Source organism: Wasmannia auropunctata, unplaced genomic scaffold (genome assembly GCF_000956235.1).
Source record: "Wasmannia auropunctata unplaced genomic scaffold, wasmannia.A_1.0 LD334204.1, whole genome shotgun sequence".
In the NCBI taxonomy this organism is placed as follows: domain Eukaryota; kingdom Metazoa; phylum Arthropoda; class Insecta; order Hymenoptera; family Formicidae; genus Wasmannia; species Wasmannia auropunctata.
In genome coordinates this window covers 1,278,401-1,303,491 of record NW_012028686.1, presented here as the reverse complement: position 1 = coordinate 1,303,491, position 25,091 = coordinate 1,278,401, and the positions used below count along the sequence as shown (strand labels likewise).

General features: G+C 35.7%; 4 protein-coding genes across 7 annotated transcripts; 3 read left to right on the top strand and 1 right to left on the bottom strand.

The window, feature by feature from the left end:
* Positions 1-945: 945 nt before the first annotated feature.
* LOC105459198 (regulator of nonsense transcripts 1 homolog) lies at positions 946-8,171 on the top strand. Its single transcript, XM_011705018.1, has 5 exons — positions 946-1,786; positions 2,635-2,921; positions 3,062-3,217; positions 3,386-3,979; positions 4,098-8,171. The coding sequence occupies exons 1-5, from the start codon at positions 1,598-1,600 to the stop codon at positions 6,241-6,243; spliced, it is 3,372 nt and encodes a 1,123-aa protein (XP_011703320.1). The 5' UTR covers positions 946-1,597; the 3' UTR covers positions 6,244-8,171.
* A 1,649-nt stretch (positions 8,172-9,820) lies between these two features.
* On the top strand, positions 9,821-16,738 carry LOC105459196 (poly(A) RNA polymerase gld-2 homolog A-like). 4 transcript variants are annotated; one of them, XM_011705016.1, is made up of 11 exons: positions 9,821-10,238; positions 12,429-13,465; positions 13,607-13,995; positions 14,279-14,457; positions 14,645-14,925; positions 15,074-15,242; positions 15,343-15,486; positions 15,608-15,736; positions 15,824-16,013; positions 16,091-16,206; positions 16,291-16,738. In XM_011705016.1, exons 2-11 carry the CDS (start codon positions 13,280-13,282, stop codon positions 16,482-16,484), a joined length of 1,977 nt encoding a protein of 658 aa, XP_011703318.1. In that variant the 5' UTR covers positions 9,821-10,238; positions 12,429-13,279; the 3' UTR covers positions 16,485-16,738. The 4 variants fall into 4 exon arrangements, with proteins under 4 accessions (XP_011703318.1, XP_011703316.1, XP_011703317.1 ...); XM_011705014.1 differs by having other exon boundaries at positions 9,822-10,167; XM_011705015.1 differs by lacking the exon at positions 9,821-10,238 and adding an exon at positions 10,248-10,654.
* Positions 16,739-20,725: 3,987 nt separating this feature from the next.
* Positions 20,726-22,806, top strand: LOC105459195 (60S ribosomal protein L13a). The gene is made up of 6 exons (XM_011705013.1): positions 20,726-20,817; positions 21,254-21,384; positions 21,766-21,875; positions 22,064-22,209; positions 22,440-22,562; positions 22,683-22,806. Exons 1-6 carry the CDS (start codon positions 20,797-20,799, stop codon positions 22,764-22,766), a joined length of 615 nt encoding a protein of 204 aa, XP_011703315.1. The 5' UTR covers positions 20,726-20,796; the 3' UTR covers positions 22,767-22,806.
* A 66-nt stretch (positions 22,807-22,872) lies between these two features.
* Positions 22,873-24,980, bottom strand: LOC105459194 (DNA-directed RNA polymerase II subunit GRINL1A). Its single transcript, XM_011705012.1, has 4 exons — positions 24,129-24,980; positions 23,797-24,058; positions 23,289-23,651; positions 22,873-23,178 (listed from the first exon to the last, which is right to left on the bottom strand). Exons 1-4 carry the CDS (start codon positions 24,266-24,268, stop codon positions 22,963-22,965), a joined length of 981 nt encoding a protein of 326 aa, XP_011703314.1. The 5' UTR covers positions 24,269-24,980; the 3' UTR covers positions 22,873-22,962.
* Positions 24,981-25,091: the final 111 nt, after the last annotated feature.

Sequence of the window (25,091 nt, the reverse complement as noted above, 5' to 3'; positions counted from 1 at the left end):
TACTTGTACTATTTTAATTTGTTAATATGGATAATTGACTGTCTAATACGGATAGAATTATTAATTTTTTAAAATAAATAAAGAGCATTTTTTTTACCAGTCAAAGCGGTTCTTAATTGGAGCCTATAACGGTTATAATAATATTTTTGCGTAAATTTATACATACATTTTCTAGTTCAGGCAAATCAATATTTTCGCGTAAATTTATACATAGTTTCTAGTTCAGGCAAATCACGCCAATTATTTGGCAATCTTGAAAAACACATCCTAAACTAATAAAACTGGAGTAATATCACGAAAATGTATATAAATTCATGTAAAAATATTATTAAGCACCAAGAATCACTTGATCGACACACTCTTCATTTATTTGCGTAATTATCTTTTCGTTGATCCATTTATTTATTCGTTGTTTATTAATTTTTTTATTGCCTCTGTGACTCATGGAAAGCGAAGAATTAGATTAAAGATGATTACATATAGCTGGAAATTTGGTTGTAATTAAGCCGGTTTCTGCCGGTTAAATCGCCAATTAACTTATTGAACATTTGAGTCATATAATAGAATTGTTTCGTATGAGAAATTTTTCGAGAATAGATAACCCCTTGAGCCATTAAATCTTCGAAATAGGATGATGTAATAAAAAAAACATTCAACAAACATACGTACCATTGCAGTTACGAATCTCACATCTGAGGGAGGGGTATTTAATACGGTTCTCGGAAATTGGTGAAAACTCCAAAAGTGAGAAAATTTCTTAGAATATTTCATTGATCACCAGCAATGGCTATTGGATATGCCCACTTTTGCAATTTGCTTGAACATTCTTGAATGAGCGGCGTGACGGCGTAGCTGCTGTCATCTGTGCGACGACGACGCGTCCGTTCGGTCGAATAGTCTTACCGACCTCGCGGGCGACTCGGGTCGCCATTGGTCGCCGTCCGTCCGCGCGTTACCACTTTGCCATATAAGATCGGCCCTAAGGGCCGTCTTCCGCTAGTTCCGGCGCTCGCTCGCTATTGCTTCGCACACCAGTCGTCCGATCAGCTGATGACGTAACATACGACGAGCGTTCACGCGTGCGGGACGAGAATAATTGCGTGCGGTCTGTTGTGTCCGGTGTCGGTGGTCGGTGTGTGCGCGTCTCTGGCGCGGTGTGCGAGCGCGAAAGCGGCAGACGTACGGCGCGCGGCGTAGGAGAGAGCATCGGCGAGGTGGTAACGCGCTTCTCCCCGTCATCGGCCGAGCGAGCGCCCGTTCTCTCGCGCGCGTGCAGCCCAGTGCAGCCCTCCGTCATCGCGCGTACGCGTCGCACGCACCGCGTTCGCTTCGCTTCGCGTCCGTACGGGCCGCGTTGTCAGGCTCGGAAAGGCGTACGCGTCCGCGAGTCGCGAGTATAGCAGCGCTCGGTCCGCTAATTCTGTCCTCTGCTGAGGTGCGGGGGTACGCGGAAATCGCGAGACACAAAGAGTGAGAAAGAGAGAGAGAGAGAGAGAGCGAGAGTGTGAGAAAGAGAAGGAGAAAGGGGAAAGAGGGGAAGGAAGAAAGAGAAAGAGAGGAGAGAGAGAGACGAGAAAGCGGATCGGATCGTGCCAGGATGAGCGTCGACGCGTACGGGCCCAGCAGCCAGACCCTCACGTTCCTCGACACCGAGGAGACGGACCTGATCGGCGCGGACACGCAGGGCAGCGAGTTCGACTTCACCGACTTCACCCTGCCGTCGCCGAGTCAGACCCAGGCCTCGCAGCACGACGTGACCCAGACGCAGTCCAGTCAACCTGTTCAGGTTGGTTTCTACGGCCCAATTTTGCGCGCGCGCACACTCATCTCGGTTTCCCGGTCGGTGAGTCCCCCGTGACGCGACGGGGACGGCCCCCCGGAGTCGTCGCCTCAGCCACGCGGCCTAACCTCCAAGTCGCGCGTGCGGCGGCAAAGGCGCGGAGAGAGAGAGAGAGAGAGAGAGAGAGTCGACGGCGCTCCGCACTCCGCCTCCATCCTTTATCTCCCGCGCTCCCTGACCCCGCGTCCTTTTTTTTTCTCCCTGCTCGCCGCGAATTCTTCCGTACACGGAATATCCGGCGGGCGCACGTCCTCGGCGTGACCTTGATCGCCCGCTCGACTGGAGAAGCGCGACGGGGACGACACAATCCCCGTCTCCCTCGCGCGCCAGCTGCGAGCGGCGAGGTTAGTCGCGGTCGCTCTCCGGGCATTCCGCCAAAGTTACGCAAGCTGCTTCCGCGCGGCTTCAAATGTGGCAGAGATGACGGAATCCGTCCGCGGGCGTGCTCAGCATTGAGGCGAGACGCCGAGATAAGGAGAAACGTGATGATGTATTTAACTCTGATAAACTAATTTCTCCCGGCTTGAAATAAATTCGCGATAGAGGAAGCATGTCTCGCTCTACATAGATAAAAAGAAAGACGCCGCATTGTATCTTTTATACCGAGAGGATTAGACTCTTTCCCGAATTTCATTCTCGAGCGAAAGTTGTTCTCCCCTCGCGTGCATCGAGTAATCGTTTTGTTTTCAATAACATCTGTTTTACAAACTTTGCGCTTTTTATCGGCGGATTTTGCTGCAATTTTGACACTTATTCTGATGTATTTTTTAATACCCTTCTAATAAATCGTTTAGGTTAATGGAACGAATGGTAGCATTGGCAGCTCGTCGTTGGATTTGAAGATTTCTGGAGCAGCCCAGAGTCTCGCGGAGTTGCAATTTGAGGAGGAGGAGGAAGAGGCGTATTATAATCGTGATTTGCCTGAACATGCATGTAAATACTGCGGTATCCATGAAGCGTCCTGCGTCGTTATGTGCAACGTCTGCCGGAAGTGGTTCTGTAATGGACGGGGCAATACATCGGGATCGCACATCATCAATCATCTTGTCCGTGCTAAACACAAGGAAGTCACTTTACACAGGTGAGGTCTTTTATGCTGTTTTAAAAGTTATGATAGACATGTTACGAGGAGACATGTAAAAGAAACACTTGAAACTATATTCTTTATGTCTCTTTCAATTACAAATTTTCTGATTATAAAAATCCATTGACTTGTTGCAGAGATGGCGCTCTTGGGGAAACCGTTTTGGAATGTTATTCGTGTGCCACGAGAAATGTTTTCGTATTGGGTTTTATTCCTGCTAAAGCTGATTCCGTAGTTGTGTTACTCTGCCGCCAACCGTGCGCGGCACAGAATTCTTTGAAAGATATGAATTGGTAAGAATGAATTATCTTCATTTATATATATTATTTCCGAAAGGAATAAAATGATTTTTTATATATATGTATTTGTGTGCACAAGGATACAACATCTCTAAAATATATATAATATAGATGTATATATTTCACGTTTATAACTATATTTTACTGTTTGGATATATTCAGGGATCAAGAGCAATGGAAGCCTTTGATCGAAGATCGCAGCTTTTTGTCGTGGTTAGTGAAGTTCCCGTCCGAACAAGAACAGCTGAGAGCCAGACAGATCTCCGCGCAGCAAATTAATAAATTGGAGGAGTTATGGCGGGACAACGTTGATGCTACTTTCCAAGATCTGGAAAAACCTGGAGTGGACGAGGAACCGCAGCAGGTTCTATTACGCTACGAGGATGGATATCAGTATCAAAATATTTTTGGCCCACTTGTGAAATTGGAAGCTGATTACGATAAACGTTTGAAAGAATCTCAAACTCAAGAGAATATTGAAGTACGATGGGACGTTGGATTGAACAAGAAGACCATCGCGTATTTCATGCTGGCCAAAACAGACGGAGATATGAAATTGATGCACGGAGATGAATTGAGACTTCGTTACTTGGGAGAACTTCACAAGCCTTGGTCTGGAATTGGACACGTGATTAAGATTCCCGACAATTACGGGGAGGAAGTCGGAATTGAGCTGAAGAACAATTCTGGAGCACCGACGGAATGTATTAGCAACTTTGTCGTTGACTTTATTTGGAAGAGCACGAGTTTCGATCGGTAAGATTTTAACAAAATTGCATATTGACGCTGTTTTCCATATTATGACTTTATTTAATAATTATGACTTTAATTTTTCATAATTACGGTTTTAATAAGTATTTTTATTTTATTATAGAATGCAATCCGCATTACGGAAGTTTGCTGTGGATGATACATCTGTGTCGGCTTACATATACCACAGACTATTGGGACACGAAGTAGAAGAGGTCTTGTTCCGTTGTCACCTCCCGAAACATTTTAGCGCACCGAATCTACCTGACTTGAACAGATCGCAGGTGTACGCGGTGAAACACGCGATACAACGACCCTTATCCCTGATTCAAGGCCCACCTGGAACAGGTAAAACCGTGACGAGCGCTACTATAGTCTATCAATTGGTGAAACAGAACGGTGGTCCGGTTCTCGTATGCGCTCCTTCAAATACCGCTGTCGATCAATTGACCGAGAAGATACACAAGTCAAACTTGAAAGTCGTACGGTTGTGTGCCAAATCGCGAGAGGCCATCGACTCGCCGGTGAGTTTCCTCGCGTTGCATAATCAAATTAAAAACATGGAGACAAACACCGAGTTGCAGAAGTTGCAACAACTGAAAGACGAGACGGGCGAACTGTCGAGCGTCGACGAGAAGCGCTACAGGCTCTTGAAGAAAGCGTCGGAAAAGGAGCTTCTCGAAGCGGCCGATGTAATTTGTTGCACGTGCGTCGGCGCCGGTGATCCGAGATTGCACAGATTAAAGTTCCATTCTATACTGATCGACGAGAGCATGCAGGCTACCGAGCCGGAATGCATGGTACCGGTTGTCCTAGGAGCGAAGCAATTGATCCTCGTCGGAGATCACTGCCAATTAGGACCGGTGGTGATGTGCAAGAAAGCCGCCAGAGCCGGTTTGTCTCAATCTCTGTTCGAGAGATTGGTTGTGTTGGGAATCAGGCCGTTCCGCTTGGAAGTACAATATCGTATGCATCCCGATCTCTCGCGGTTTCCATCCAACTTCTTCTACGAAGGCTCCCTGCAGAACGGCGTTTGCGCTGACGAAAGGAAATTACTGAAAATCGACTTTCCCTGGCCTGCACCCGACAAACCGATGTTTTTCTACGTTACGCAAGGTCAAGAGGAGATAGCTGGAAGTGGGACGTCTTACTTGAATCGCACCGAGGCGTCTAACGTTGAGAAGATAACGACACGATTCTTACGTTGCGGTGTGAAACCGGAGCAGATCGGAGTGATAACCCCGTACGAGGGTCAACGGGCCTATCTTGTACAGTATATGCAGTACCAAGGTTCCCTACATTCGAAATTGTATCAAGAGATTGAAGTGGCGAGTGTGGACGCTTTTCAGGGACGAGAGAAGGACATAATAATAATGTCGTGCGTACGATCCAACGAGCATCAGGGCATTGGATTCTTGAACGATCCCAGGAGATTGAACGTGGCGTTGACTCGGGCGAAGTACGGCATCATAATCGTAGGAAATCCCAAGGTGCTCTCGAAGCAGCCGCTCTGGAACCACCTGCTTAGCTTTTACAAGGAGCAGAAGGTGCTGGTCGAGGGGCCGTTGAACAATCTGAAGGAGTCCATGATTCAATTCGCTAAGCCAAAGAAACTAGTGAACGCGGCTAATCCAGGCTCGCACTTCATGTCCACGTCCATGTACGATGCGCGTGAGGCCCTGATCCCCGGATCAGTGTACGATCGTTCTGGCACACAGGTGAACGGCACGCAGAATCACAATCCGTACTACCAAAGAAACGTGCCGCTCGACATCTTCAGCCGTACCCACGATACCATCAGCTACATCAGCCCGGAGCGGGCGCAGGCGGCGATGAACAACATGCCCGTACCGGTCGGTATGTTCATGAACATGGCGCACGTGCCGCCGCGTTTCTACAATCAGCACCAGCAAGCGTTACAGGCACGCCAGAATCAGAGAAACCGGCGCGGTATCACCACCTCGGCGAGGAATAAATCGGGTCCGCGTATGGGAAAACTGAGCCAGACCGAGCAAAACACGCAGCCGTACAGCCAACCGGGTTTGCCGCTGACGCAGGGCACGACCCAGGGCATGTCCCAACCTGGCTTCAGTCTCTCGCAGCCTGGTCTCAGTCAGGCGGAACTCTCCCAGGACTCGTTCGCGGTCGGCGAATTCCAGTCGCAGATGGACGGCCTGTTATCGCAGGACTCGACCTACCAGGGTGACCGAAGTGGTTTTTATCAGTCGGGCCAGTCACAAGCCGGAGGACAGTTTTCACAGCCCTACTGAGCCGAGACCTACCTACGGCTGAGCAACGCAATTGCCATGCCATGAAGGCTCGTTCGACCAATTCTTCTTCGACCAACAACCACAAATCACTAACTGCGCAAAACGGTACGACGGCTCGACGATCGAGTACGATATTATGCAGCATACGCTCATGTCCTCGGCGTGAGGCAAAGGGGAATGAAAGGAGAACGAAGGTTCCGTAAGCTAATTCACTGTTGGAGGATTCCACCGTGAACACGGAAACACGCAAGGCTTCTGTATCTACTGATTGTAACGAGTGCAACGAGAGCGGAAAGACATCGTACAGACTGGAGTATAACGAACGACTACTGTCAATCACCGTGACACGCGCTTACTGTGAACGGACCGTTTTCTCGTGGGGATCGAGTGACGCTATAACTAAATAAAAAAAAAAAGGAATGAAAATAATACAAAGAAAAAACGAGATGTGAAATAGAAGAATATTGCTTCGCAATTCGACCGAATTTGACGAGTATACCGACGTCGCGTCACGCTCGGATGGTGAATCTACGAGGGAATTCGTGAATGATCTTTCTAGCAGTCTAAATAAGCCATCGGATTGCAATGCAGTACCAAAACGCCACATGTTTCTTCCCACTTTGTCACGGATTCGATAATCGAACTGGAAGAGCACAGGGGGAAATTAAAGAGACAGACACTGTATTCGAGTTCCTTTGTATCCACCATTTATCTCGAGCGGAAGAAGAGGGTATTTTACATCAACGTACGTACTTGTTGCTCGAACGCGTGGGCGCACGTCACACACGACATTGAAAGTCTAACATCGATTTCTCCGGCGGAATTTTGTCGATGGGAATCGCCAATGTTGCATCATCAGAAGAACAGTATGAAAAGCCAATGTTTCAATATTATCACGGAGATGGGACATCCATTCTCAGAGGGCCGGCGTCTCCGCCAGTCGTGAGAAATTCATCGGTGGTTTTGATCATGTTGATTAGTTTTTTTTTTTTTTTTCCTTTATTTTGTATCTATTGCTTATTTTACCGCAGGGGTCAACGGAGCGCACAATTGGAAAGATTGCTTTCTTTTGGTAGATCCTTAGCATTCATGGGCTAGCGGTCGACGTGACCGAGAAACAGTATAGACGCACTTACCAAAATTATATTTGTTCTTTCTTTTGTGTATCGCGTTACGTCGTTCTTTAACCCTTTCGCAATGGCGAATGATAATTGCTCGGTGGAGCAAGAACGCTACTCTATTTTGAGAGTACTGCATCCGAAATTGAAACGTTGACTTCTCGAAATTGAAATAATAATTTCATCGCGTCGGATACATTAATATTATTGTACAAATGTGAATCATGAATCGACGAGTAAGAAATTACTGAAATTTGTTTAGGGATTTGACGAATTATCGAATTGTCCCTGTCCACATATGGAAAAATATTTCCCAACGAACTACGACGGTGGCTTCTTGTAGCGAAGGGGTTAATGCGAACGATAATTGATAAATTTAGGGGAATATCTTGATTTGTGATTTCTCTGAATATGGCGCGCGCGCCATACTGCAAAAATCTTACGTGACTACATTATCGTGTGTTTCAGACATTGCTATTATCCGTAATGATACAAGTGACTCGTCATCATATCGAGATATCTCACTTGCGTGTATAGACCGAAATGTTCTATACACTTTTATTCGTATCGTACTTTCTGTTGCTTCCGAATCCCTGCCCCTAATTCTATAGTCTGTCTGTACTGGCTTCTGGCGGTAATATAAATTTATTATATTGCAATAGATTTAAGTAATAATGTAACCTGCATTATACAACACTAAATTGATTTATTTCTTTTGTCCGACCAACAGCGCACCGCTAATATAATAGCAGATTATACTGAAAATTTATTATGAAATCTTATGGAAAAATAAATTTGGTTTGAAAGCAACGTGCTCTCGCTTTCTTTCTCTTGACCTGTAAGTTATAGCTTTGTATCAGTACATAATAAATACGTATAATAAATATGTATGAATATTTCAAATATATTTTTTTAATAATAGAATTAATCGAAAGTTTTAATATATTAGATTGTAATTTTAACGTTTATACAGCAATGATATTCATACACGTCATACTTACATTGATACTTATATAAATCATAGATTATTAAAATAAAATTTTTTGTGTATTTTATAATGAAAATGCAAATAATTCTCTTCTTTTGAGATATACATATATAATTTATAGTTAATAATAGCTTCAAAATCTGCCAAAAATGGAGAGTAAAAAATAGAATGGACAAGTTATTGAGTTTCATGAAATAGTTTGCACATGTAAGCATTATAAATCATGTTAAATGAGAGATTTAAGAAAGGCATATTACATAATTCTTGTTTTTAATTATACTATATTTTGTATATTTTTTAAATTAAATCTTATTTGATTATTTAATTTCAATTAAAATTTAGAATTAAATTTATATTAAATTAAATTTTAAGATCATTTTAATATATCACTGCGATATATACAGAGGCATCACTTTCTTCAGTTTTTAATACAATATGTTTGTCATTTAATATGTAACGTATATGAGTATGCATCAATGAATAATTAATTGTTCATATTTTAACACTAGAGCCTTTGCAAAAAAGAATTTTGAAGAAATAATTCACTTGTGTATAAAAAGAACCAATAAATATCGATTTATTATTCAATAGTTTTAAGATTTAGTTCCTAGAAATTATTTATTTTTAATCGCTCAAAATTTGGATATTCTAAAAAGTTGACTTAAAATTTTCGTTAAAAATTAAATCTATGAGTTTAAAAATCTAATTGGTTTTTAATTGTATATAAAACAATGTCGGCATCTCGATGTATTTTTCTAAGTAAAAACTTGATTTTAATTTACGGAAGAGGATCTACGAGTCAAAGAAAAAGTAAAATAGACAATAATAAACACAATTCAATTAATGAACATAAGAACAGTTTTAGAGGGAAGATATAATTAAATAAAAAGAGAGATAAGATAAGAAACCGACCAGTCATCAATATTTCTATACAAAGGCTCTTCACAGCAGCTGTCGTGAGTTATATAACATAAATTAATTCAGAGTGTACATATACTTTTTGTAGCGAAATGTTGCTATCGAGGCTACTAATGTTGACAGAAAAATTGTGTGGCATAATTATAGAACCGAAGAAAAAAATTTTTTAAAAATTGTAACGCACTTATATTCATGCGTTTATTATAATCGCATGTAAATAATACATAAATGTAATAAACATTTATTTATATACTTATTAATAATTAATATTATTAATAAAAATTTAATAAATATTTATTATTAATTATTTATTATTAATCAGGGGGCCGATAATGATCGATTTTGAAATTTTAAATTATTTATATCATAAAAGAGATGTCTGACTATTATTTATCATTTCCTTTCTTTTTCCATGAGGAATTCACGATATTCCTTCCTCACTTGAGCATGTGCGAGCATCCCCCAACAACGTGATAATCGTGAACCGAGTTACATTTCTTCCTCTTCACTGTGCATACTATTATATTCGTTCTTCGTGCTCGATAGTCCCGGTACGTCACACTGCCGTCAGTGCCGCCTCGTGGTCGAGTTGTCAAGCACGTGAAACGAGGGGGATCCGTCCATTACTTCGGAGATTTGAAAATTTGAAACGTCTAACGAGAATTTGTTGCGTGCGACGATTTGTGTTGGTATTGGTAGTCACGGGCACGGACGCGTGGGGTGCGAATCGGCGGAGGCACTCATCGTCGACGGGACGGACGCTCTCCGAGAGGATCCAGCCGCTAAGTTGAGAGATCGAGCGACAGCAATCACGATAAACTATCCTCTGATTGCGTCGAATCCTCCGATCGCGCGTTTCGAACGCGCTGCACAATCGCAGACACGGCCCGGAATTGGAAGGTAGTTTTTCCGCAAGTTTCCCTGAGTCCGTCTGAGGGCAAATTATAGGGCAACATGGCGATTACGGCCAGGTATCGGTATTCCCTTCCTTGTTCCATAATAGCAGTGCTTCCACGCGACGTCTCTTCCGCCTTCCGCGCTCCGGTTTCTGTCTTCTCGAGCCGCCCCTCGCAACCCCCCTTCCCACGCTACATCATCGAAATCGGGCAAAATATTCCGTGTCATCCGTGTGCTTCTGTACACAGCGCGGCAGCACGTACCGTGTACACGTGTCTACTTGAGCAAGTATCTTCCAACGTAACGCTGTGGAATGTGCGTGTTCTCGACGAGGGCAGACGAGGGTATTCGTGTGATTGTGTACGTGCGTCCGTGTAACCATCGTTTTCGACATTTCGATCGGCGCGCAGTTTCTCTGTAAACAGATTTCCGTAGAAAGCAGACAACTATATGATTACAGACTGAAAATCTACGCGAAAAAGCTAGTGAGGTAAAATGTTCGCTGTGGGAAAATTATCCCCTCTCCGGTCTCTTATTATAAAACTCGCACGTTTCACATATTTTGACGCGCAGAAACCGAATTCGCTTGAGAAAATTGTCTCTCTCGTCTTACAATTAGTGGTTCCTTTTACTTGTAAATTTTTTGTGGGTTTTTTTACAAGTGTATCTTAATGCAACAAAAAAATTGTTAAACTATTTTCCTTGGCATTTTAATGAAAGGCAGTTATTTGACATGAGAAGCAGATTATTTTAAAAATAGAAATAAACATATGTGTTTGTTAATTCTTTGTTAATCCTTTCATAAAGCATCAAGTTTTTGTAGATTGGCATTTTATGGAAAGATAAGATTTTCTCAAAAAGCTTAAATTCACGAAGAATTTATTAGTTAATTATAAAACTCACAAATATGTATTTATACATATTTATGTATTTACATGCATTTTTGTGTTTCTTATATAGCCTTTTCAAATGATTCCTAAAATCAACTTTTCTACAAATAAGTTGAATTTTACGCATGCAACATAAAATGTTAGTCTATGTAAAAATTGGGCGATTTATAAAAAAAGAAAGACTCCTATAAACACGTGTGCGCGCACAAATAAAAAAATCTTATATAAATTAAAATATATTTATAAAGAATACTGTACTGTAAAAGAGAATAAATTTTTTTTCTCTTTTAAGCAGCTTCGGTTTTTATATTTAGAAAGGTACATAAAATACGTAAGTTTTAAGAAACCGAGAAAAAAAATATTTATAACGAACATTTATCAAAAGTTACATATTTAAATATTTTTAATAAAGAAAAGCGCAATATAAGGCCGAGGCTACATTGCACTTTCCTTTATTTGTATATTGTATACATACATATTGATTGAAATTATTGTTGTTATTTTTAATATTTATTATATAATGTTGCAGTTTTTAAGTTTTGCAAATTTCAGAAGCTATGTATATTTGTAGTTGTATTTGTAATATTATTTAGAAAATTTGTATGCATATTAGGATTAGAATAAATGGTGGTTGTTAACTATTACATTTATTTATATGTACATTCTGAAAAGGAAACCTTAGTAGATTGTATATTTATTCAAAATTAATTTAAATTTTTATTATCATTAATTAATTCAACAGTCTTCAATTTTTGCAAACTCAAGATATATACAGAAGCTGTATATAGCTATAATATTAGTTGTAATGTTCCTTAGAAAATTTAAAAAATATGTATATGACTAGAATAAATTTTGCTTACTAACTTTAACGTTTATTGATAATATATGTCCTCTGGTTTTGTCCTTAGCATCCCTAAAACATAATATAGTTCTATTCCTACATATGTGATTTAATTGTTTCTAATATTCTGTAACAAATTACTAGTATCCTATTTTAATAAATTTATTATAAATGTGAAATAGTGGGTATTATATGTACTAACAAATTAAAAATTAATTTTAGTATTTTGTTCCAACATATTGCGTAGTTCTAACATAATGCGTAATTCTTTGTTATAATTTATCTTTTTTTAAATAATTTTGAATAATTTAAAAATTAATAAATTCTCTTAAGCTGATTCTACATTAGTCACATTGTAGCGTCGCAAACGTTGCGATCCAGTTGTGATCCAATCAGTATCGAGCTAGCTTGATGCAGTCGATTGAATCGCAACGTTTGGGACGCTGTGATGCGACTAATGTAGAACCAGCTTTATACAATATATATACAATAGTATATTACAAAAATGATTTGCAATATTATTTTTCTTTCAGGAGATTGTAATAGAACAATTGTAAATTGTATCATGTACACGATCTAAAACTCTGAAAGAGAGAGAGAGAGAGAGAGAAAGAGGGAGAAAGAAAAAGAGAGATAAATAAAATAAAATAAAGGCACATTAAATCTCAAATGACGAAAATGATGAAAATGTTTGGAGACTAAGCTTTAGAAGCATATATTTTGCACAGGCAAAGTTGTATATGTAAAATTAATATAAGTAATTAATAGTTGATTAGAAATATACACAGGCTGTTTCGTTTGGTTCATATGAATTTTTCCTTAACACAGTGCTGTGTCACATGTACATAAAATTATTCATTAAATGCAGTTATTCATTCACATTACAATTTTTTTTTACAACTCTGTACATTTCACATGCATACATATTTATTAATTCTATGACAAGAGATAGACAGAGTAAATTGTAGTGTTACATTATTTCTGAATTCCTAATTTCGTTATGATATAGTCTCATCTCCTTACATTACAGCTGAATTATTATATACATATCTGTTGTGAAATTTTAGATTTACATAGTAGAATCTTAAAAGATACAACATAATATCTTGCAAAACTGCATTATAAAAAAGATATATATAAAAGAAAAAGAAATAAAGAAAAATAAGAAGCTTGAAGCTTTTCTAAGTGTACATGTAAATATGTGTACATTTATTTGATGAAATATCAATTATTGCAAGATACATTTAACAATAATAATATTACGTGCCTTAATAAATATATTGCTACAAATATTTATGAGTGCCATTAAGTGCATATTACTACATTAAGAATCAAATAAACAATCTAAAAGAGAGATCTAATATCTTGTATACCTATTTTGACTATGTATCATTCATTTCGTCCATCACAAATGATGGTACAAATAATGGGAACACACCAAACAAATGGACAATGTCCACCAGCACAAAGTCATACCCTGCATATTAATGGTGTAAACGCATTACATCAGTCTGATTTCCCACAATATGGTTCGAATATTTCTGGACACAACAGACATCGTACGATACAGGTATATGTTAAACAATATATTCGAACTTTTCTTATATATAACGAAATTTTTTAATTTGTATTTTATATAAATGCATCTTATTATACTTATATTGTATATCTTTTTATTCTTTGTTGGAACATGTAAAAAATGTTCTTGCAGACAGGATCTCCATTGGATTTATTACAATTAATAGGAGTCGATGTTCCATCAATACGACGAGTAGATTACATGCAATCAAACAATAATTCATCTTCTGTAAATTGGGAAAGACGCATAAATACATCCAGCAACTCAATTATACCATTCACAAACTATAATTACAAGCCAACAAATACTACAAATACTAATTCGACAAAGAAACCAAGCTGGAATAACAGAAATAGCAGACGGAGTTCATACAGAAATTTCTCAAAATACGAGGCTTATAATAGTGATAGTGGGTTTAGTTCTCGTTCACCAACACCAAACAAACATTATATTGACAATAGTTTAATAGAATCTTCAGATGAACGAGATTCTACGAGTTCAGTAAGAGGACAGTGGTTAAAGTAATTATACACTTTTAGAATTATCTATTATTGTCTGATATTTCTAGATATATTGTTTTTTATTTTTTTTTATTTTTAATAAAGTATATATTAAGTATATATTATATAAAAGAGAAAATAAGGGAGAGCGAAAAAGATTTGTCAAATAAAATAATAAGGCAAACTAATAACGAGATGAGAAAAAGATATAAGAAGAAAGCGAAAAATCTTTCTAATTTCAAAAGAAACATCAAATAAACAAAATACATATACGTATACATATATAACTAAATTAAATTTTTAGCAAAAAGCATCATAAACAGCCAGATAATAGAGCATATAACACAGCAAATGGCTTAATTTCAAGTGCATCTGCACATCAGTTTTATCCAACCCAACGACCCAAGGATAATTATGATACTTCCAATTCTACTTCGAGATCGCACGTACAAAATTATCAGAATAGAAGAAGATATTTATCAGGTAATTCTCTTTTTCTGTCTAAAAACATTAATACAATAACATTAATATTAATATATTAATATGTTAAAATAACATTAATAATAATATATTTATATAAATAACATGTTAATATACTAGATATTTTATTATTTAATATATAAAATGCATACATTAAAAAATAATTTAAATTAATTAAAATTCATTCTAGGCAAAAATGAAAATACACCTTCACAAAGATATGTGCGAAATCGTAAATATTCTGAAGCACCGAATTACGATAGGTTTCCTGGATGTATTGCAGCGCCTGATAGATTTCTTGCTAGATCTCATTCAGTACAAGTAACATCTGTACCGAAAAATCTTCTCACTGGATCATCATGGGATGATCTGTCCGAACAAGTTTGGCGTAAATTTATTGCACATCAACAAACCGAAACTACATATAAAAAGAAAATGATGCTTTGGAAGCATCTTAATACATATATTAAGGTAAACTATAAAAGAAAGAAATAAAAACAAATATTAAGACTTATAAAATAGCAAAATAAAATATTGTTAAGATATCTTTGAAAACAGAACTCGAAATAACATTCCAATATCATATTTATTTATATGTATTAAAAAATAATTCTTTTAGACTATATATCCAAATTATGGAGTGTTTTTGGTTGGGTCAACAATGAATGGGTTTGGTTCAAATGATAGCGACGTCGATGCGTGTCTTTTAGTGAAACACACAGAACTGGACGTGAGATGTATAGCTATAGAACATTTAGTGGAAGTGCTAAAACATCTTAAACAAAGTGGTACGTAAAATTCGTAATAAATATTGCATAACGTGTTTTAAAAAATGTAATGTATTTATACATGCAGTATTTTAATGATAAATAATTCTTTTATATTTAGATTTTGTTGAACAACTCGATATTATACATGCAAAAGTGCCCATTATAACATTCCTTGATGCAGCACAAAAATTTAAAGTTGATTTGAATTGTAACAATTCTGTTTCCATCAAGAACACTCATCTACTATATTGTTATTCCAAACGTGAGTTTAATAAATTAATTTTTGTGTCCGTGTTAAAAGAAATATATATACATACATATATGTGTGTATAGAAAAAAATATTTTAATAACTATACAAGTATTTTTCAAATATTTGCTACAGTTGATTGGAGAGTAAAACCTTTGGCGCTTGTTGTCAAACTTTGGGCTCAATGGCATCATATCAATAATCCAAAATGTAGGACACTGTCTAGTTACTCTCTGGTCCTTATGGTTATACATTTTTTACAATGTACGTATGCTACAACTTTTGATTGATGTCTCCCTTCTATACTCCAATCCATTTCGACATGTTAGAATACGAGTGTTGCTTTTATAGGTGGTACCAATCCTCCTGTTCTGCCATGCTTGCATTCAATGTTTGCAAACAAATTTAAGTCGGACGCGAATATTTATAATATCGATATTCATGAGGATTTGAACATTTCATCATCCAATCGTTTACCTGAGAACCATCAGTCCCTTGGGGAATTACTATTTGAATTTTTCAAATATTATGTGGAATTTGAGTAAGTAACTTCGAATACAAATGGTATATTTGGACGATATTTCGACAGGTGATATTTAATTTGTATCATTAAATTAGCTTTGACCAGTACGCGATATCTGTACGTTCAGCAAGCAAAATACCGAAAGAGGATTGTCGTATGGCACAGTCATCTAAAAATGATCCTTATCAATGGAAATATCTGTGTATTGAAGGTAAATGAACATTCTTTATATAAAAGTGACTCGAAAATATTATACTTTTTATTACACTTATCTACATTTATTGCAATATTATAGAGCCATTTGACTTGACTAATACAGCTAGATCAGTTTTTGATCCGGACATGTTCTCTAAAATCATATTCATATTAAATCTTACGTATTCAAGACTCAAGCGAAGGTATAATTTAAATGATGTGTTTGGCGAGATGCGTCTAATGATGATCGGTACCGATTGGGTGCTAATGTTAGATGATAATGACGAAGAATGAGAGAGATAAGATCGTCTTGTGCGATCCTGTTTAGTACCTTGTGATATTAAGCCTTATTTTTAAATAACTAATAATATTTGCAAGGTATAAAGATATCCTTTGTTTAAGATCCTATTTTTCCTTTTTTGAAGGATTTTGAAATCACAAATACGCAATCAGGATGTTACATATATAGTTAATAATACGTTGTATGTAATTATTATTAACTGTACTTGTAACATCTTGGAGGAAATGTTGCTATCTGCATTTACTAACATGCAAAAAAATATTTTGTTCTGATATACAAGATCGGACATACGGATATATCATTCTTATCCGAACATTAAAATTGCGATGTGTGCAATCGAGTGAATTATATTAAAGCTACAATCAGTTAGGCGTGCTGAGATTTCTCTAAATCTTTGATGAGATAGTTGTGAAGCATATTGTATGAAAAACTGTAAGCTGCATATATAAACATAATAAGCAATTCTGCAGAATGTTTTAATATCGGATGCTCATTTTTATGGCAAGTAATTTATAGTTTTAAATTGAGATTATATAATTTTTAATTGAGATTATATGTTAATAATTTTTAAATAAAATAAAATGACGATAAATGATATTAGCGATAACTACGATAGTCGCATTTAAGGCATTTTATATATTATATTAATAGTAAATTGATAGTGAATGAAATATTTGTGACATAATAAGTAATATACATTGGAAAAATGACATTAAATAATTTACAACCAGCATTACTTAATATATAATAATTTTGAATAATAATAATTACTATGCTGTAATTGTGTAACTAATTAATTATCTAATTGTGAAAGATTACCTAATTAAAGATAATAGTTACTCTGATGTAATTTTGTAGCTATTTAATTATCTATAAGAGATAGAATGCAAAAAAATATTTCATTTAGATATAAATGATGGAATGCACTAATATCATTCCTCTCCAATGCAAAAAAAAAAACATTAAAAATTTAGAGAGAGATCTAAACAAGTTTAACTGATTGTAGTTTTAATATAAATCAGAAACTTTTGTATGTACTCTATCGCGATATATTAAACTTTGGAGAGGATTGATATCAATGCATTCGATCATAAATATTAAAATGAAATATTTTTTTTGCATTCTAGTTCTTTATTGATAATTAAATAGTTACAAGACTACAACAGAGTAACTATTATCTTTAATTAGGTAATGTTTCACTATTAAATAATTAATTATAGTTACACGGTCACAGCATAGTAATTATTATTATTCAAAATTATTATATATTAAGTAATGCTGGTTGTATCAAAATTATTTAACATTTTTCCAATGTATATTATTTATTATCTCACAAATTTTTCATTTACTATCAATTTACTATAGATATAAAATATAAAATGTCTTAAATGTGACTATCGCAGTTATATGATCGTTAACATCATTTATCATTTACATTATTTTATGGTATTATGCAAATATTTAAAAAAAACAAGAAAAAGAGAAATTAAAAGAAAGAAAAGAATAATAAAAATTCGTTTTTCACATTAAGAAATGTAGCAAAAAAAATTATTAACATATAATCTCAATTAAAAATGTTTGAAACTATAAATTGGTTGCCATAAAAATGAGCATCTGATATTAAAATAACATCCTACGGTATTATAATATAAATATAAAAATAAAAAAAGAAGGAAATAGTATACTTATTTTTGTAGTTGCTATTTCTAAAAAAAAACAAATTAGCGTAGAATTATGGAAAATATAAACTTTTAGTATTATCTTTTGTGCAAAATATTAAAAACCCCAAAAAAGTTAAAGGATTGCTAAAAATAAAAAAAATGTTGCAAATTCGAAACGAATTAATTATTTACGTTATAATATTGTTCAGATATAAAGTCAACAGATGACTGGTATAATGGTTAGCAAGACTGTGTTTCTTTTAAAAGGATTTAAAAAAATTTTCTAGTAACTGTCCTAAAATTGACAAAAATATGTTTTCATTTCAGTCAGATGATTTATAACTTAATCCGGGACATAAATTAGTGATACATACTTACACAAAAACTAGAGTGAAGATTTCTAATTCATTGAAAATCGAAAAGCTATAAGGAAGTTTCTCGGTGTAAATGACATATATAATCTTCTTAACAAAGGGCTTTTTCGTTCTCTCACAATTTTTTTTCTTTTCTTATCAATTGATTAATAGTTGCAATACACGATCGCGTATTCCTCAATTGATCAAATAAAAGTATTAACTTCATAAAAAAATTTTGATAGAAAAAGAACTTTGGTAGAAAAATTTTCTAAAAAATGGAAATTATTTTCTGTAATAAATAATATCATAAACAAGTAATATTTAATTAAATTGAAAGACAATTTTTTATTGACAATTATTTCTTATATAATAATCCTTACTAGAAGAAACACTTAGGCTCGATACTTTTCTTTATTTTCTTTATTTGCCGAAGGGAGATATACTATTTCCATTCTTTCATTAATACAGTCTTCTATTGATTAGTCTTCAAAAAATAAGAAGAACACTATGCAATGCTGTTCTTGAAAATATATGAAAAATAAGATTGTGTCTGCAGTATAACAAGTAAATTATTATTGCGGTTATATACTTCAACTTCAAATCTACACGAATAAAATATAAATAACAAGTAATCTAAATTAATTTGCAAGATAAACGTGAAATATCAAGTAGTATACATTTATTTTGCCTTATGTATATGTGATTTGCAATATTCCTTTGGCTGATGAAAAGATTGATATTTTAATTTTGATGTGATATTCAACTTTGTATACCTTTTTGCAATATATTACACGATCAACATATCTAATATTTTTCTAAGTGCCTAATTTGACTTTTTATTATAAATGTGTAAGAAAAAGTACAAATATCAAAGTTAGTTAATTCGCAGGCATCGAATTTATGTCACTTAGAAAAATTCATAACAGTATATTTCTGTTGAAGTTAACAGTCTTCTAAATTCTAAATTTATAAGATTAAAAGCTAAAAACAATCTTTTGTAATTCTGATTTTCTTGTCAAATAAAATGCACTGCTTACACATATATAACATGTATTTATTCCGTTCTATTTCCCCACAATAGAAATCAATAATTATTTTATCGGTTATATCCAATTTAAAATATATGATTTATCTATTACAGTTTTAATTTTGCAATTTATAATTATTTTAATATGTATGTACATACAATAATTGTTGATAGAAAAACGAAACGCATTTATTATATTATCAAAATATTCATTGTTCGCGACATAATAAAGAATTATTAAAAAATTATGTACAGTAAAAAAATGTGTATATATATATATAGAGAGAGAATTCTAGAAAAGATATAGACTTTCAAAGTATTTCTGAAAAGTATTCTAATTTGTATAACATCAGAAAAAATTTTTTAAAAATTATAAAAATTATTTAAAAATTCTTAGAAATTTTAAGAAATAAATAAGTTCTAAAAAAATTTGTCATCAGAAAATATATTCCAAGGATTTATCCATATAGTAAGTAAAATGATAACGTACATTTTAGCTATTTTGGCTATCAGAATACGTTGCGGGCAGATTATTATTGGCAACTATATTATATATACCGTTGAATATAAATATTATACACATTAAACTCGTGATATTTGTCAGTAAAATTTGCAGATGTAATCTGACAGCTAGAATTATCAGAATATAATTGTAGGAACCAAGTAGAAAAAAATAATCATTTAAGTTAAATATATTATTTAAGATCAACGGAAGATTTTACTCAGTTTCTGCAATCAATTTGCCAACATATTCCGTTATTTAATTCTGCTGATAAAATTTGTAATAAAATTTGTAAATAAATAAAACATTTTACAAATTTTGTTTCCGACAGATTTGGCTATTTGAAGAAGGAATAGACATCTTTCGAGATCTTAAAATTATTATTTTTATACGAATTAATTAATATACATCAAAAGGAGATGAAGAATATTCGAGATCGAGTATTGATTAAAAATTTTTAAACCTTATTCTCGCAATGTATAAAATAAATCTGTGCACAATGATGATATTTCAGCATGTATGTAAGTATATACGCACTAATCACATTATTCTTTTTTGACAAGCAAGTCACTTTTTGAATGCAGCAGAATTTCATCTTCTCCTATGGTAAAATCTTTTTATGGAATGTCACGCAGCGCGGCAGCACTCGCAGCAGAATCATATTTTAACGTTGGTCCCCCTGCGCGCGCCATAGTTGCCTTCCGGAAGAAACGCGTATGTTCCTTTGCTCCTGTGACTCCTTTCCGGTAAGGTAGCACGATGACGGGCTTCACTGAGAAGGTTCGTACCAAAAAATTCGTTATTTCGGTCAGTTGAAGTAACTCTTGCGCGGTGCATACACGCGATCGTGATTACTTAACATGCGGAGTAACACGCGAGTTCTTTAATGCTTCTCGAAAATTTGCCTTTACCGAAAAAAGTGCCACGGCTTCGCTATCGAACGTCAGACACGTGTCTATGGCAGCATCCGCGGGCCGTATTTTTCATGCGGAAATCAGAACGCGCCGTGTATATCGAACGGCACAAATTCCAAATCATTTGCGCTTTGATTTCCTTAATGTGATATTTTCGCGTTTCGAAAATGCACTCCATATATCGCGAGTCTTGTGAATTTCGCGCACCCATATAATGCTCCTATGTAGCATTGTAGAAGGGTTAAGCGTTTATATGGTACAATAGTTTTCAATTCCTTTAATGGAGGTTGTTGCTATTTCAGCCAATATTAATAGATGGCCGCGGCCATTTACTTGGGCGACTGGCTGCTATCGTTGCCAAGACTATCTTGCAAGGCAACAAGGTTATCGTCGTACGCAGCGAGCAACTGAACATTAGCGGTAACTTCTTCAGGTTCGTGTGAAGTCCTCATCGTTTAGTTGTCTTATTTTAAGTGCTCGATTAAAACAAAATCAACAATAATAATTAAAGTAATAAAAAACTTATAAAATTTATTTAATATAATATTTACTGTATGATAAAAATAGATAATAACATCTGTTGATACTTCTGCTCCTCTCTTGTATTTTTATTTCATATAAAAAGTATTGCATGAAAGATGGCATAATTAATACTTGATATTGGCTAGTAGAGAATAATGATGGTTTGGTAATTTGCGTCTGAAGTTAGTCTACTCGACTTTTATGATGGAAACTTTAAACTGAATTATGAAATTTTATCAATCTTGTAATATTGAGGCAATATATAAACTAACATACATTTTTCGATTTCCAGGAACAAGTTGAAGTTTATGTCTTTTCTGCGGAAGAGATGTAATGTAAATCCTGCTCGTGGTCCGTTCCATTTCCGAGCGCCGAGCAAGATATTCTGGAAAACGGTTCGTGGTATGTATAGTTGAGATTATATTGGCGTTTACATAGAATAAGGATATTGCACATGATTAACACACATACTTACCTACATTATTTGACAATGTAATGAAAAAAAAACCCTTTTTATGATGCCAAGATTGCATATGCTATTTTACGATGCAGCGATTGCAAGAGGAGATATTAAAGAGACTCGTTTACAGGCATGATCCCACATAAGACACAAAGGGGGAAGGACGCTCTCAGGCGACTGAAGGTTTACGAAGGTTGTCCACCACCGTACGACCGCAGGAAGCGTGTTGTTGTACCTGGTGCTATGAGAGTGATGTGTCTTAAACCAGGCAGAAAGGTAAGATGTGTTATGTGTATATTTAAATTCGCCTGAACTGCCTCTTACATTTGGATTTTATTCCTATTTATTTATTGATAGAACAATGATGGTATGGTAATTTGCGTCTGACGTTAGTCTGCTTGACTTTTATGATGGAATTTTAAACTGAGTTACGAAATTTTATGTAAAATTGTCTTCTCGCAGTATCGAGGCAATACAGATACTAACATAACATCTTCGATTTTTAGTACTGTCACGTGGGTAGATTGTCTCACGAAGTCGGATGGAAGTACAAGGCTGTAGTTCGCACGTTGGAGAACAAGAGGCGTGTCAGAGCCATCCTCGAAGTTCAAAAGAGGAATAAACTTAAGGTAATCAATATCGAAGACATGAAATATGAGCATATTAATGATCGTATTTTACATCCATTTTTCCAAGGTGGTTTTTTAATATATGGAAATATTTTTGAAGTTTGATTTTTTTTTTTACAGAAACTTACCAAGCAAGCCGGTGAGAAAGTTGCCAAAGCAACGGCACCATACACAGCGATCATCAATAATTTTGGATACAATTAACTTACGTGTTGAAAAAAATAAAAGCTCTTAAACACCTTAATTCAGAGTACTCTTTCATCCGCAAACTTGGCAACATGGATTAAGTAAAAGTGAAGTATATCAAGAATCGTAGGAAAACGATTTTATTAAAGCAAAAATAAATTAATATATTTAGAATTGATTTCTCGCACATGTGCATTAAATGTAACAGTCTTTGTTAGCTTTCTATAGAATCCACGGTAAAAACAACTGTTCCGCTTCTGTCGTTGTCTTCTTCATCGTGCACTTCGTGTTCTTCATCATCCGAAGAAGAGGAATAGTCACCGTTTGTATACTGCGAACGGTAATTGCCTACGTTTCGCGGTACAGGACCGATATCATGTAATCCTAATTGATTAACTAAACGTTCCACTGCATGTTTTGCTTGGATTTCCTATTATTAAAATAATTCAAATTAATTAAAAATTTATCTCTAGTAGTTTAACAGAACATATGCTTTTCCTGACAGAAAAAAAAATGAAAAGATATGAAAACGTCAAATACCTGTAACTTTTCTGTTTGATTCTTCTGCAATCTTAAAGATTCGTTCAAACTCAGAACCTGTGCAGCTCCGTGAACTATAAGAGGTGGTGTTGCTGCTGTGACCTCCCAATTTTTATGCAATTTTCTTTGTTTCTCCTTCATTGGATCGTGTACATTGCTCTTGGTCGTTTTATATGGTTTAAATGATTCTTTTTTATTAGTTTTCTGCGTCTTCTCTACTTTATCAACGATATATTTAACGTGCTCTATGTCTGAAGGATCCGTCTTGAAGGTTTCAATCTCTGCTATGTCTTCAGGTTTGATGAGGCTCTCCTCAGGTGCCACATGTATAATTTTCTTGTTGTGAACACCAGTTCCTGTAGGCTGTTTTAAAACATAATACATATATATTTTTTGTCTAATTCATATATATATATATATATATATATATATATATATATATGTATATATATAATATCAATTGGCAAAAGTTATTAGTTATTACTATAATCATGCAAAATCTATCAACCTGAGCTAGTATCTTCAATGGATCTTCCTCGTCGTCACTGTCCAGCTCAACGATTTTGGTCACATCTTTATCATCTTTTTCATTATATTTTCCTGTCCATTCCAATTTGCTCATAGCCGCTTTGCCTTCGGATGCTATGTTAAGCCGCGACAGCACACTTGCCATCTCTTCCACCTCATCTCTACGTTTGAGTTCCTGCAGTATTTTATCGTGAAAGTTTATAATTTTTTCTCCTCTGTCGGGAAGCCTTGAGATCAAATTCCTGAAAAACCGGGATGGCTCAGGATTGTTCAAAACAAATTGAAATTGGCGATAGTTTACGTCCTACCTACTTATTAGCAAGAATTGTTTCCTGTCTCTCTAAAAGCTCTTCCAACTGAAACCTTTCTTTCTTCCCTAAATCATCGATATAGCCTTGACTTTCCTTCTTCGAAGGCAATATATCGCCAGGTATCTTTTCATGTAGGGACATGTTTTTGTTATATTTAAAATTTTTTAAATAATCTTTAAATCGTTCTGGATAAAACGGGCATAGCGAGAGGTTATGTAAAAAATGTCATATAACGATAATCATGTCTCTCTTTTTCTCAACAATCATATGTGCATATCCAAAATCTTATGCAAAATTAGCGAAAAAGTTGAAGAAAAAGAATTAGAACAAAGAATTGGAGAAACTGGAGTACAAATTCGCAGCGCAACGTGGCTAAAAATCGACGTTCGAAAAATGTCTTCGTAACGAAGAGTAATATCGTATTGTGAAGACGAGAGATCATGTATCAAACTTTCACGTTTAGTTTAAACGGCATGCCATTGCGAAGAGGCACAGTTCTCGGAACGATCGGCTTTCAAAGGCTCGAACACAATACTGTTGATATTGCGTTGCGAACTGTTGTTGCGGAACGAGCGTGGCGAGAATGCCGAGAATGCGAGATCTCCTCCCCGCGGTATTGTCATCGCGTCGCTCACTTTCTGCACTCAAAACGAGACGGATACACAGCCAGGTCGAAGAGCGGTGAGAAGAGGAGAAGAAAGAGGTGCAGTTGCAGAGACGAAGTGTGCCATTAATTCTTCAGTAAACGCACAGCCAATCGGAGGTGCTGAAAAGCGGAGCATCGCGACGACACGATATATCGAGCTTTTCCGTGAATCGATACAAACGGCACATCGCATCGCCAAATGGGACGTCTGTTCTTCGCGCTTGCATGTACACCTGCACTCCCTCGTCCGCGCTCTTTCCTTCTCTGACGTATACGTCTCTCGCGCCTCGAGTGCGCGGGTGGAGTGCAGCTGGCGTA